The following is a 14,361-nucleotide window of genomic DNA, read 5'->3' as shown; positions in this document are numbered from 1 at the left end:
AAGTGCTCTGAGATAAGAAAGCTTTAAGTTAATATGTCAGTGTTCAATATATCAGAGCTCAAATATTCTCTCAGAAGAAGTCTTAATGCATATTCATTATTAATGCACTATCTGAGAGAACAGATCTATCTGAGCTGAATCTGACCAACGTCATTAGTCACAGAGTGCAAACCAAATTTGGAAATGGGTATGGTAATAGGTAAGAGAACGCTTTTCACCTACCTTGTTTCTTGTGTACTAGTTGTCTTTAAAATTTAGAAAACCAATGAGCTCTATCTACAATTTATGTAGCTTGCCTAATCTAAAATGTTGCATACACACCTATCAGATTTGAGAATCAGTGAATCTTGGGATTATTTCCTTACAATCAGATGATGTGTTCTGCGACCCCTGAGTTACAGGGTGTGAATTTATGTCTAACTGAAACGGCAATTTTTCAAAAACATATTAGACTGTACCTGAGCGGCTGCACAAACTCTATGGTGACCTAAAACTTAAATACAGTGTAATTAAAACTAAAACCACTAGTTTTTTGAGGGCTGTACAGCTTTCATGTCTGAAATCTCTTTTATTTGGATATTAAAAAAAAAAAAAAAAATCAGATTCATTAACTCCATGCAATTAATGCATACCCTAATCACTATAATGATCATGTGTTTCCCACTGATTTTTCAGGCATTACTAATTAGACATGACATTAATATTGCAATTTCAGTAACAATGTCAAAGCAGAAACTACAATCATAGTACTTCTGAAGGTGAAATTTTAACCAAGTACATTAAAAAAGAAGGTCTGTTCCTCTGCCTGCAAGATGTATTCATGCACTTCTCAGTTTGTGAGAGAGATGTTGAGTAAAGCCTAATTAAAAGGTGTGTTACAACACTGCTGCATGACACTTTGCAATATTGGTTCTGTACATCTCATAATCCAGCAGTATTAAACTCAAGCTGACAAGGCCCTGAGCAACCTAAGCCCTGCAGGAGACTGAAGCAGACAATCTCCACACACCCTTTCCAACCTAAATTCTTCTATGATTACATTTTAAACTGCATTTCCGTGTAATATGTTCCTATCTAGGAATATATACTGAAGCCAAATTTGCTAATGGCCATTTTTAGAGTGATTACAAAGCACAGTTGAGAAACCAGAGAAAGACTTAATTAAATTAGCAAACTGGACATCACAACGACAAAATAAATTCAGCACAAACCAGCATAAGATATTGCATGCCATGTTACACTAATGGATTCAGATATTAAGTCAGTGGGAAAATAAAATATGTGGCCTTTCATGGAAAAGGTCTCTGCTGTTGCAAGGAAGACAACACACACCTGCTCCATGCTCTACTGTGATGAAGAAACAAACTACATACAAAGAAATATTTAGTGGATGGAAGCAAATGTTTAGTGTCAACATGAGACAGCTGTAGTAATAATCAACATATTTTCTTTCAGTATTTATTCTATCATCTCAAGATGAAATAAAAGAGAATTAAATTGACCACAGCAGTGATGAGAAAAGCAGTAGCTACATAATAAGAAATTAAGCCTGACAATTAGTCAGCTAAGTAATTCCAAAGTAATGTAACCGAGGTATATATACACATACAATAGAGGAGGACAGCTTCAACTTTCAAGGAGTTTTTTCTTTTAATAAAGAATGGTTAGCATAAATTCATTGACACATATGTTAGTCAACTACTTATTTTGAAAAAGCTTATTTTTATAAGACAAGCATCTGTAGGAGAGCTTTCTAGGGGGAAAAAAACCATACCAATCAATGCTCCTACCTTTTAGCATAAGCTGAATAATATAAAAGTATCAAATATTTCATATAATCTGTAGGTATATTATGAAACATTACATATTTGTTCTGATTCTTCTGGTTGTTTTTAATACAGGAGAAAAGAAATAAAACACAATATGCTACTAGAAAATCTCAGAAAATTGTGTCTCACACTTGCAACCAGTTTTTGAGGTTTTTAATGGCTCAGTTACAGCAAATAAACCATGCACTTCATCACATTGCTGACAAACTTTCACTTAATACATGTTGTGTTGCTAATTTGGCTGAGTAATTTGGTACAGTAATTTGGCTGTACACTTTTATTAATATTATCTTGGATACGGAATGACTTTGCATTTAAACCAATGCTATTTGATGTGCTACATTAAATTTAAACATTCCACATCTAGTACAGTAAAGTCTTTGTAGTACTATGTTTTAAAAGGTGCTTATTTACTCATACAGCTATAAGCTCATCCATTTCTATGAACAGAGTTCCAAGAACAAAATAGCAACTGCTCAAATTAACCACTATCGCTGTTAAGCAGCACATCTCTCCCAAGGCAGTAAGTGGTTATGCTCCCCTTGTGCATGCAAAACTTCCATTCACATTGGTGAGGGACAGGCACACCAAGAGACAACTCAGCCATTTCTGATATGATGGCTCCTGTTAAAACATCCTCCACTGGTCTCTGCCTGGTAGCTTTATGAAAACCTCTGAAATTCATCAGATTTACAAGTCCAACTGAAGTTTCACCTTCAAGAGCTTGACTGCAATGTTAACTGTGCTGCCCCAGTGTCCTACTTCATTTTACTGTCACCTAGAAAATCCAGTGCTCCCAAATAACCAGCCATTTTGAACACTGTACACAATAAACTTGAAAAAGGAAGGGGGGGGACGACGACGACTGGGGACGGACGGACCACACGACACACTGATGACACATGAGATGAGGTGACCCAGCCTCAACTGTGGAGATTACTGTGAATAGGTCAATAGCATCAAATTCAGTGCAACCATGCCACAGCACCATTGCTGCTGAGGATGTAACGTGTAGTGTACGAAAAGGCTTCATCAATAACCATTGTGAAATTCTTAGGAAAAATAGAAATTGAGGTGTTTTGGTATTATATATTTTCTAAATAAAGCAAGAGTCTCAGGAAAACAGCAAATACATACTGTAGCAACAGAAATGCCATATGAATAAACCCAATTTACTCAGTTTCTTATGACCAGTAACCCATCGTTCCCAACCTCCCTCACGACAAAACAACTCGCCATATACCACAGTAACAACAGAGCTGGCTAAGAAGTAGAATATTTTCACAGGTTTGTGAAACTAGTTTTCTAACAGAAACTTACTAGTCTGAAAAGTAACACTCTGGAAATTGCATTGGGATTTCATCCTTCCTTCCTTTAAAGATTTTTCCGTATCAAGTGTGCCTAATGTATTCCTGCCCTCAAAACCTAAACCAAGGCCAGCCAGCAAAGCAGTGTTCTCCTCTAATTCATACTTCACCAATAACATAAGCTTCCCATATCTAGAGACAAATTCTCATCTCAATGACACCAGCGTCTCAACAACAGATGCCTTTTCAGCAATATAACTATCATCACTGTTGTTCCTACACTGGTATAAACATCTAAGCTCCTAAAAAATAAAAAATTACAGCCTAGCAAACATAGTTATGCCAATAAAACCATTCTAGTAGCAACAAGGTTAATTCTTAATTTAAAAATAATAACAGAGATCCTAACGTGTTCTCTTGTTATGTTCTTAGATTAACACTTGCACAGACCTGACTTCATACAGAATGCTATCCCGAAGGCAACAAAACTGCATTGAAATTTCTGTCTGGAACTCAGTAAACACCATCATTTCTGATAATCAAAAAAGAACGTAATTCACCCGTTCAACTGTGCTGGGTTTGCAGTCTCAGTAAAATTTTTAAGTAATGAGAAGTATTTTGCCCATAAAAGCAGCAATTATAATTGAGTATGATGAATAATAGCATAATTTCAACCATGGCTACTTTTCAGAGCAGAATCACACTAGAACAAGATAACCTACACAGTAGGCAATGAGACCCCTGAAAACAACAAAACAAACGAACCAATTGTTCAAAACTCTTGGCTTAGTTTATTCCCAAATACAAACTCTTGTGCCTCAGCATGCATTAGAATATATTTATTGCTACATATGCCAAGGTACATTCTAGGAGAGCTGCTAAGGGAAATATGCTATGAAGTCAAATCCATGTAACGGAGTTGGGGAAAAGGTATAAAAACTTCATAAAGCATAGAAGTTCCCCATTGTTTTCAATCGTAGTGGTTATAAATATAAGGGAGCAAAAGCATTGCCCAATGCAAATAATACCACTATATCATGTTGCACCTCAGCCCTGACCTGCAGCAATCCTTCTGCTCCAGTTCCCATGCCTCTGCATTACAGACTTTAATCACACGGGAAGAGGTTAAACTAGAGGTATGGGTTTACGAGAAAGACAAACATCCATGCAAGACAAGGCTGATGCCACCACTCATTTTCAACGACCAACTCCATCTGCCCAGGAGGAAAGAGTAGCACATTAACTTGTCAACCCCTCAGGTTCCGTTTTGTTCTGCTCACATAAGGCAACCAGCAGCAGTAAACCATTGCTCACAAAGGCATGCTCATGAACAGCTCATGAGCGCTGGCTGTGCCTAACACTGTGTAAGGATATGCAGCTGCACTCACTCTCCACATGCACAGCGGTGGGGGCGGGTCCTGCACGGAACCATAAAAATGTTTGGGAAGAACTGAGGATACGCTCCTGGGAAAAAACATAGCTCTCTTACTGCTCTCCTTAGCTCCCTGGCTGACTTTTGTTTTGTTTGATTGGGTTTCTTTGTACACTGGGCCAGGACACCTGAAGAGTGATCAATAGTTGCAATGCTAAAGCTGATAAATCTGAGTTCCTCATGCTTTTCATACACGTTTTATCTGTGTTTAAGTAAATATCAATAACGACATTACAGCGAGTGCAGCAGGGAGAGCACAGGGACAGAAAAAGGCAAAGTACTCAGCTTTCCACACACATACAAATAAACACGTCTTCCCATCCCCCACTCTGCTACCCAGAAATTTTTGCCAAAACACATGCCATTTTTGCCTTCAATAAAAATCAGCAAGATGGGAACCCTACTAAGCAGGCCTTGTAATACCTATCCAGCCCAGGCTCTTCTCCCTAATGTTTTCGTTTAAATCATTAGCACTCATCATACTAAGATTTTAAAACATATATATAGTTTATGAGCAAGTTTCACTCATACCAGCTCATTAATAGCCTTTTTTCTGAATCCACATACCTTTACAATCACATCCAAAACAATCTTTATTAAGGCGCTCTCTCTATTTTCACTGGGAGTATCTCACTCCCCCTCACACTTTCTTTTTTGTACCATAAAGCAAGCATCACCTTGTCATCCGATTCCCTTGTTCACGTTTTAAATTTAATCAGAATACCTGAGGTGTCAATAATCATGTTTCTCTTTCTGACAAGAATCAGAAATGGAAATAAAGCTCATGCTGCATAACAACAATGTAATCTGCAGTGCTGCATCTGAACAACTTTTCAATAAGTCTAAAGCAAACTCCTCTTTTAGCTGAAAACATATAAAGAAAGTCAGCCTTTTGAAACTAAATTTAATAAGCCAAGCAACTGGATCCAAACACTAAAAAATAAATTAGTTAAAAGCCACTATGAAAGATGCCAGGATCCCCTCTCAAATTATCAGCATCACGTTTCAAAAAATATATTTCAATTAATCAAAATAAAAATGGGAGAGGAAAAAAATGTCACTATTATGCTAGATATTTATTGCTAAAATAATTAATATTCCCCCTCGTTGCTTAAGACTGTATTACTAAAACAGTCCTAGCAGCAAAGTTAGAAAGTAATACATAGCCTAGGGTGCCCTCTTTCTTTTCCAAGAGGAGTTTCAGGGAAATAGTCTGTTCATGTAGATGTTAGTCAGTTGTTTCTCAAAAAGTCAAATACAATAGCTAACTAGGCTGTATTAAAAAAATGTAAACATGAAAGCAGTTCAGCATAACTGAAGTGATATCCTTGCAGTGGTGATGAACATGATTCTACCTTAATAAAAATATACTTACAGAGCCATCTGAAATTGCTCAAGCCATTTTTTCTTCAAGTCTTTAGTTTTGCAATAAACTTCTAAACCATTTTGACCTTGGATATGAATGAGGTAGAAGCCATAAGACCACTGCATAAAAAGATTGGCAATACAAAGGTCATCAGTTATGAAGAAAGGAAAAGGGAAAAAAAATAAAGAAGCATTTGTACATTCCTTAATTCCCTTATTTTGGGAACAGCAAGACCATATTATTGTGTTCACTTAGGAATGACTTACTCAAACACTCCAATTACATCAAAATAAAAAAAGTTGAAATCCCTAAATATTCACTCCAGCTTACATTTAAAACATAAAACTTTGTAAATAAATTGTATATACATTCTGAAGTCCTGCAAAATGTTTCAAATTGCTGCTAAAAATATATATTTTATATGAATTTGCAAGAAATATTTACCTTCTTATTTTCTTTATCAGTAGTGGGGTTATTTGTAATTTTGTATTTCTGAAGATCTATTATTTCCTTCATTTCATAATTATCACCTCTCCGTTTGCAAACAATTACAGCTAGATCAAACAAGAAGATATGCCTATGAAAATACAATATAAAGAAGGTTAAAAACACTCCAGAAAGCCAACACCCAAAGTCTTATTTTACACAACTTTGCCTGTGGCACTTAAAAATTTGAAGGTGAACAACTAAACTACTGAATAACAAAACAAAAAAAACCCACTGAAAGTACTTCTGCTAGAGACTTAGTACTTGCAAGGGACTTAGGTGATCTTAGATGATAACATAATAGCTAACTTCCCATGAATCACTTTGCAAATTCACTTGGTAAACAGTGCATAGGCTCTGTGAATGGACAGGAAAGTACTCTGAAGAATCACTGAGCTGACCTCAAATCTAAAAAGAGAGTTACTTTACAGGCTTTTAAATAGCAAACACCAGAAGTCATGCCATCACCTGTCTTGCCTTGCACGTTTGTCCAATGTAGTTATCCTTATTTCCCCATCACCTTGAGGTCTTCCATACTGTAAGAGGGAATGATTCTGAAACAGAAGTAATATGTATGATTCAATATAGCAAAAGCATCAAGATGACAGCACATTCAAATGTTAGACCACTCACTCCTTTTACCCCAAAAAAGGACTTTTCAGGCCTGAAAACAACATCTTTTCCTCACCACCATCTACAGTAAAGAATCGGTCCATTCCAGTTTTGTCTTCAAATGGGAAAATTTTTCCCATTACAAAAACACCTGAGTCACTGTACAAATACAAACCTTTAACTATGCGAATATATATATTAACTACAGACAGAACCCTAAAATAGCAGAGATTTCTGTACTTTAATATTCATGTCATTCTAAACCAAGCAATGCATACTTACACTTAAAATATTACCAAGAGTACTATAATTTCATCTGAAATGTGGAAAAAATACATCTATCAATATATTTGATCAAAAGTCATTTAAAAACTGTATAAGAAAAATATCACTTACCAAATTCTCTATTGATAGCTGAAACTGTCTAATTTCACGGAGCGTTTCATTATCTCTCTTTACTTCATTTACATATTGAGCCAAGTCCTACAGCAGCAACAGAAAAAGGGAGAAAAAAGAGTTTTCCATAACAGACCACTTTAATACCTCATTTTGGCAAATTTATTTCTAATTTTGTCTTTGACTTATCTGCATATTTAGTAGGGTTTTTTTAAAAATATCTTTTATGTTCAAAAATTACCAATATGCATGGCTAAATAAAGAAGGAAAAAAGCCTCTGCATATTTTCAATCGTATTTACAACTTTCTTCCTCATATCCATTGAAGCACAAATTGAGTAGTAAGAAAGAAGGAAACATGTAATAAATTGTAAAAAAGGCCTGATTTTTTCTGAATTTTGTTAATGGCTTATATTCAAGATTAAAGACGGAAATGGAATTTATGCAGCACACTGCCAAAAAAGCAGTCAACAACATCCAATATCAGAGAATAAGACAGAAGGTAAATAGAGCATATAGTAGAAAACGTATGTAAGGCAGCTCAAAAGCAGCATGTAAGGTGTAAATGTATCATAAGCCTGTGTGCTTATTAGGAGAGAAGCTACTGCCCCAGTAGTAGGATCTTGCTCTTACTGTTGCACCGCAGAGAGAAGCCATTACGCAGCAGATTTTAAAAGGGGCCTTTAATGGGATGTACTGCCTGAAGTCACAGGTTGAGATCATTATTGTCCCCTTTACCAGAACATGTACTGTACACATTTCACTACAGCCTTTAAAATGCTCTGAACATGCTTGAGTAATAGTGACAATTTGCTGGGGCATCTCTGTTTATGGCTACAGATGAGGAGTGAGCAGGAGTGGTAATTGGTAAGGTCAGGGATGCCAAGAGCAGGAGTTGGAAAAGACATTCTGATCTTTACAACTTGCTTTTACAGTATCCCTTCAATATGGTCACAAATTTGGAGGGTGGGAGAAAGGTACATCTTCTTTTTAAGACAGTTTTAATCAAAATCTAAGAATAGCTGCAATCATTATGCTAGCTTCCCAAATGAATCTGTGCAGGATACACTCACATAAGTCTTGAAAGAGTTAGTGTAAAAATGAAGTAGCCTCTTTTCTTGCTGCTAAAAGAAATCTGACAGCATAATGCTTCCTAGAATTTTCTTTCTTGGGGGGGAAGTACCACTTTGCTGGCAGTTTTTCGAAAGACATTTGATTTTCGAGCAGGTACACCAGGGTTTTTAGAAGCAACATACCAATGCTGCACAGTTAACTTCTACTACACTGGCAGGGACTATTTTAAGAGGATACAGTACATCGGGAGGGTAACAATGCTGCAACCTTAAGAGGAGATGCTCATATCTGGGTTGTTTTGTGGGTGGGTGGGGGGAGTAGTGGGTTTTGTTTCATTTTTGGTGTTTGGGTTTTTTTCTCAATTGGCTGGTTATGTCCTGCCAGCCAGCACGTAACTGCCACAGCCACTCTGGCATGAGATTTCTTAATTGGTCTTTTATTTTCAGTCCAACAGCCACCAAAACCAATGAAGCAAACCAGCAAATGGGAAAGAAAAAAGGGAGGTGGGAGGGAATAAAAACCAAGGTTATTTTCCTAGCCAGTTAGCAGCAGCAAGGATGCATGGCTTGCCACTAGATGGAAGCAACACTGTGCCATCCCATTTCAGGCATCCTTCCGTGGGAGATTATCATGGTGGCTTCTCTCTACATTCACTGCACAAAACGGATAACAAAAAAGGGGAACCAAAATCTCATTTGTGAGCTGGTCTGTATTCCAGCCATTCAAGGCAGACAGTCACGTAATATGAGACAGCTGTGTGACCCAAAACTAACTTCCATGGACCACACATATTACAACAAGAGATATGACCTATGTCATGTTGGCTTCTTTCCCCCTTTCCCAACAAAGGATAGAAAAAGTTTCACAATTCCAGCACATGAATGTCACGATTCATGCCGTGAAGCCAGCTGAAGCAGAACTGTGCTTCATTTCTGAAGCAGTGCAGAGGAACGCATAATGTATTACCTTATACATAAGGCAGTACAGCTATACACAAAGCATTTGTTTGTACCACCTGCAGGTGAACGTACAGTGACAGATATTCTACCTCCAGAAAGACACTACTGCTTTCAAAGGTAAAGCCACAGAGATCATATTAAGATGACAGGAAAAAAAAGTCTTGTAAAGAAAAATAATTGTCTTCATCTCACTGGGAAACTACTGACCTTGATTAGAATTGACCTACAGTGGTACAAATATTCCTAAATTTTGGAAGCGAGACCAACGTTATTGAAACACCTATTTTTCATCTCATTTTATGACAGCAAAATGATACAGAAGTAAACTGAAATAAGGAAGTTCCATTTCATAAACAGTCCACTTCAGAAAACTACTGAACTTGCTTCCCAGACTTGAGCAAAGCCCTGAACTATATATACTTGTCCTGACATACTCACAAAGTTCACAGTGACCTGTGAAAACGTTTGATCTGCTGTGAAGATTATCTCCCCCAGGAAATACAGTTCTGAGCTACTATTTTAACTGCCAACAAAGACATAAATACTTCATTGCCATGAATACTTACCTTCATTGCATCAAGTGCCAGTTTTAGATTTGCCTTCTCCATGGGATCAGTAGTGTGCTTTACCAGCTCCTGTGGACAGAGCAGATAAAACCTTTCACCCACTGTCTGTCAGTTTATAATTGAAGTTATCATTGCTCACCCTCACCCCACCTCCCCACCCACCCCCCCCCAAAAAAAAAAGAAAAAAGCCAAAACCAGAAAATACAACCCAACATAATTCACATTTTCATCCCCACAGTTAGTAACCTATAACTGAGTGGGGACTACGGCAAACAGATAATTGGCAAGTGTTTAAGAACAACTGCTGTATAGCCTGAACACTGACTTTAGCCGATAATAAACCATCACTAATTTGGTCTGTCTAGCACTTAAAACTTGCCAAATCAGATCATTACTGTACATGTGCGCTGAAAGCGCAGGTAAACACTAGAGTTCATTTACACATTACTATACAGTGTATAACCCCATTCCAAAGCCTGCACTTGTCTGCTGAGAGAGATGTATGCTGGCAATAAAATCTCAGCTAAACTGTGCACTGCTTAAAAGAAGTCGTTGTCTCATTAAGCCTAAGATAAAGCTGACTCAGAAGACATATTTAAATCAAAAGTGAATGTTTAAAGAATTTTTTTAGCCATTTCCCATATGGAAAATAAAAGGGCTTTTTAGGTTTTTATGAAGTGAAAGAGTAACCTCTTGGGAAACAGGTTATTTGTTCTTTATAATTTGAGAATTATATATTTCGGCTAACATAGTAACTTGCTAAAATCATAGGAAATGAAGGAATAAGTACTTATACTTCATATTACAATTCTAATAATTTACTGGATTTTTTTTCTTTCAAAGTCTATAAAATATTTTTCTTGTACAATGTATACTAGTGTCACACAACATAGTGACATATTGTATATCATCTTTTCATAATATACAGGTTGATTATAAAATCATGACTCAGATCTCCTAAGGTTTTTTTTTAAAAGCAGTTTACCATTCATTTTGTTTTTTCCAATTTTCCATTGATCAAAATATTGATGACATTTATAGAAATACTTCCAAAAATTTAACATTACAGAACGCATGTTGCTCTGCTGAGTCAACATTATGCTTCACATACAAATAGAAGATCTTTTTAAAATGACATTTTACAAGCATCAGCAGGGTTGACAGTCTAATATAGTAATATATTTCTTTGCAGCTGAATTAATGAGTCTCCTGGCACAGCTATCAAATTAAATTTATAAGACTCTCCACCCTTATTACAGGACTAACTGCAAAGCTAATGCTTTGTGGGTTATAACAAGAAGCATTTCAAAATAAATATGGCTTTATTGTAATTTATGACAGCAAAGAAGTATCTTAAAAGTATGCTGTAGTATGGTCCAGCTTCCTCTTTTGGAGGGTAATGGCTCACATTTCAAAATACCATGATTATAGTTTGGTACAACTAACCATTTTAAACATAGCAAGAATGATAGGTTCAGATACTGAGGAAACAATTGTGTTTTATTCTTTTTTCCCCAGATATGCTTCAGCTCTGAGGAATGATTTCTGTAAGAAAACCTGCACTTGACTGGAGTTTATTTCATAACAAATCAGCCTCAAACCTATGGAAATGTCAATCACGTCCTTTTGATAAAGACCTTTAGCTCTCATTCTTACAATCCACTAGTGATAAACAATCACAGTTTTGCTCTCAGCCCCCTTAAATTTCAAAAATAAAATACCTGGAGCAGTAGGTGATATTTTAGCACTCTCTGCATTGGAACCACTAAAAGATCCCGCAATGTAAATTTCCCATTATTGGCCCTCTTGGAACATTCCTAGTTCAAAGCAGAAGAAAGAACAAGACAAGAGAGTTAGAAAATAAAAATATTCAAGTGATATATATGAAAATTTAGTGATATATGGGCCAACCAACTATATTAAGCTTGAGATAAATAATATCAACGAAATGAAGGAAAACAGCTGATATGGCAATGATAGCTAAGCAAAAAAATAACTGGGTCTAGACACTTGTTCTTAGATATTTCAACAGAATGAGAAGGAGTAGAATAAACATCACAAAGACAACAGAAATTAGGCATTCCATTGAATTAAAAAAAAAAACCCCAACATTGCCTATAAGCACAGTGAAGGCAGAAAATATTACATCTATTTTCAAAAAAAGCAAAAGATAATCTTGGAAACTACAGGCCAGTCTCACTTCAGCCCCTGCAAAAATTATGAAGCAAGTCCTCTTGGAAGCAATTTCTGGGCACATGAAGAAGGTGACTGGGAATATCCAGCATGGATCCACCACAGGTAAATCAACGCTTGACCTACTTGACTGCTTTCCACAATGAAGTGGCTAGACCTGTGAATGGGTGGGGAGAGTCTACCCTGACTTTTCTAAGGCTTTCAACATCATCTCCCACAGCATCCTGATATCCAGGCTGGGATGTTATGCTCCAGATGAACTATCTACTAGGTGTATGAAAAACTGGCTAAATTGTGAGGCTCAAATAGAGCAGTGACTAATGTTTCCTATACTACCTGAGAGACAGTTGCAAGTAGAGCTCCTCAGGGGTCTGTCCCCTGAGGGAGGGGGACCCCTCTCTTTTAATATCTTCAGCAATGATCTGCAGGAAAAGACAGAAGACACCCACAGCAAGTCTGCAGGCAACACCAGATTGGAGGGTGTAGGTGACACTCTTCACAGCATGTCGAACAGGAACCTCGCATGAAGACAACAAGGTGAAGACAATGTCCTTCACCTGTTATGTACTAACCAGGGACATGCTAACCCAGAGGGCTGACCAGCTAGGGAGCAGCTCTGCTGGAAAGGACACGGGGGTCGTGGCAGACAGCAAACCCTGTGAGGCTGTGGGACCAGGGCTTGTTCAGCATAGAGGTCCCTCCCAACCTGACTGATTCTGCAATTCTGTGTTCTCAGCTGAAGTGTCACGATAAACAGAAGGGTATCACTGATGATCACTTCCCAAAAACACTCCTAACCATACTGATGTCAGTGGCAAAACTCCATTCACTTCAGTGCCAGGATGTGTACTGCAACAGCTCACATATTCATTTGATCAGAGGCTCCAAAAAAAAAAAAAAAGGAAGAGAAACACATGCCTGTATCAGTCCAGCTAGTTTTTCCATCATAAAGTTTTTGACCTGGATGAAAACAGGGCATATACATAGAAACATATATAGGTGGTTTTATATATGTATGTATATATATATATGTATTAAAAAAATACTGATACCTCTAACTTCAATTTAACATCCTCTTTTGTCTTAGAGATGTTGTCTAAGCATGATATCGCTATCTCCACTTGACTGCAGTAGTGTCCGTAAATAACCAATCTAAATCAAAGCAAGAGATAAAGAATAAAAGGAACATGTGCTTATTTAAGAACAATCCTTGATCATTTTTCACAAATACATTGTTAACAATCCTCCTTTCAAAAGGAGCAGTGCCTAAATAAACAAGGATAGGATTTAGCCACAGACTTCAATGGGCAACATGAATACAAGAAAGAATATTCAGGAGAACAAAATTTTGATCTACTTCAAAATGCTACAAAATCATTGCAATTTCCTTTAATATTCACATGTATATGTTCTGATAAATACAGGACTCATTAAAAAGCAGCGTAACTGCTGTTTAACAGAACAACAGCCTGTAGTATTTACAACACTGCAGATTTCCAAGGTTGTCGTGAATAAATTCTGTAACGCAGGCTTAACAGGATTAATTACAGCTATCCTTTAAAAAACTTGTAGGTTACCCAGACTGATCCATCTCCAACAGTTTCTACCAGGTTATATCCGGTGAGCTCTCAGATCAAAATAACAGTGGATGAAAACTTAAGAAATTTTCAATAGTTGTCAAGGGCAGCAATGCTTCTTGAAGGAGCCTGGTTTTATGACAGGAGTTTCTTGCCCCTGTTTGGAGTGTTTCTTTCTGCTAGTCCCATTGCGAAGTGTGCTGTTTCATTTCACCTCTTCATAAATTTCTTGAGGTGTTCCTTTGGATGCTTCAAATCCCTTTTTTGGGGGTCCCCATGAGCTTTCCATTGGGGTGTCCTAAATTTCTTTTTCTCTTGCCTAATCTTTACCTTTTTTTCTTTTTTTTTTTTTTTTAATTCCTCTTTCACAACTGAAGTGATGATACTGATTTAACACCACATCTGATTACTTTTAATCACTACATGGTTAAGACACTGAGTCTACCTCCATCTGTTTCCTTTTTGTATAATATAAACTTGAGGTTTCTTCTCAGTGTCCTTTTTTCCCCTTTTAGCACACATTTCAGAACTACTTTTGAAAGATAAGCATTTTACAGAACAACTT

At 36.9% G+C, this 14,361-nt stretch overlaps 1 protein-coding gene across 4 annotated transcripts in view; it reads right to left on the bottom strand.

The window, feature by feature from the left end:
• Positions 1 to 14,361, bottom strand: part of VAV3 (vav guanine nucleotide exchange factor 3) — a 180,887-nt gene that overhangs the window by 90,365 nt on the left and 76,161 nt on the right. For all 4 annotated transcript variants that reach the window (XM_069789456.1, XM_069789460.1, XM_069789459.1 and 1 more), the window contains exons 9-15: positions 13,272 to 13,371; positions 11,748 to 11,843; positions 10,027 to 10,095; positions 7,429 to 7,515; positions 6,889 to 6,974; positions 6,379 to 6,511; positions 5,944 to 6,053 (exon numbers count right to left, since the gene is read on the bottom strand). In XM_069789456.1, coding sequence (XP_069645557.1) covers positions 5,944 to 6,053; positions 6,379 to 6,511; positions 6,889 to 6,974; positions 7,429 to 7,515; positions 10,027 to 10,095; positions 11,748 to 11,843; positions 13,272 to 13,371 — 681 coding nt within the window. The remainder of the gene's footprint in view (positions 1 to 5,943; positions 6,054 to 6,378; positions 6,512 to 6,888; positions 6,975 to 7,428; positions 7,516 to 10,026; positions 10,096 to 11,747; positions 11,844 to 13,271; positions 13,372 to 14,361) is intronic.

The sequence above is a fragment of the Haliaeetus albicilla genome, chromosome 8 (assembly GCF_947461875.1).
Source record: "Haliaeetus albicilla chromosome 8, bHalAlb1.1, whole genome shotgun sequence".
NCBI classification, from domain to species: Eukaryota; Metazoa; Chordata; class Aves; order Accipitriformes; family Accipitridae; genus Haliaeetus; species Haliaeetus albicilla.
Note: the sequence above shows the minus strand (reverse complement) of the source record. Positions and strands in the feature narration are given on the sequence as shown.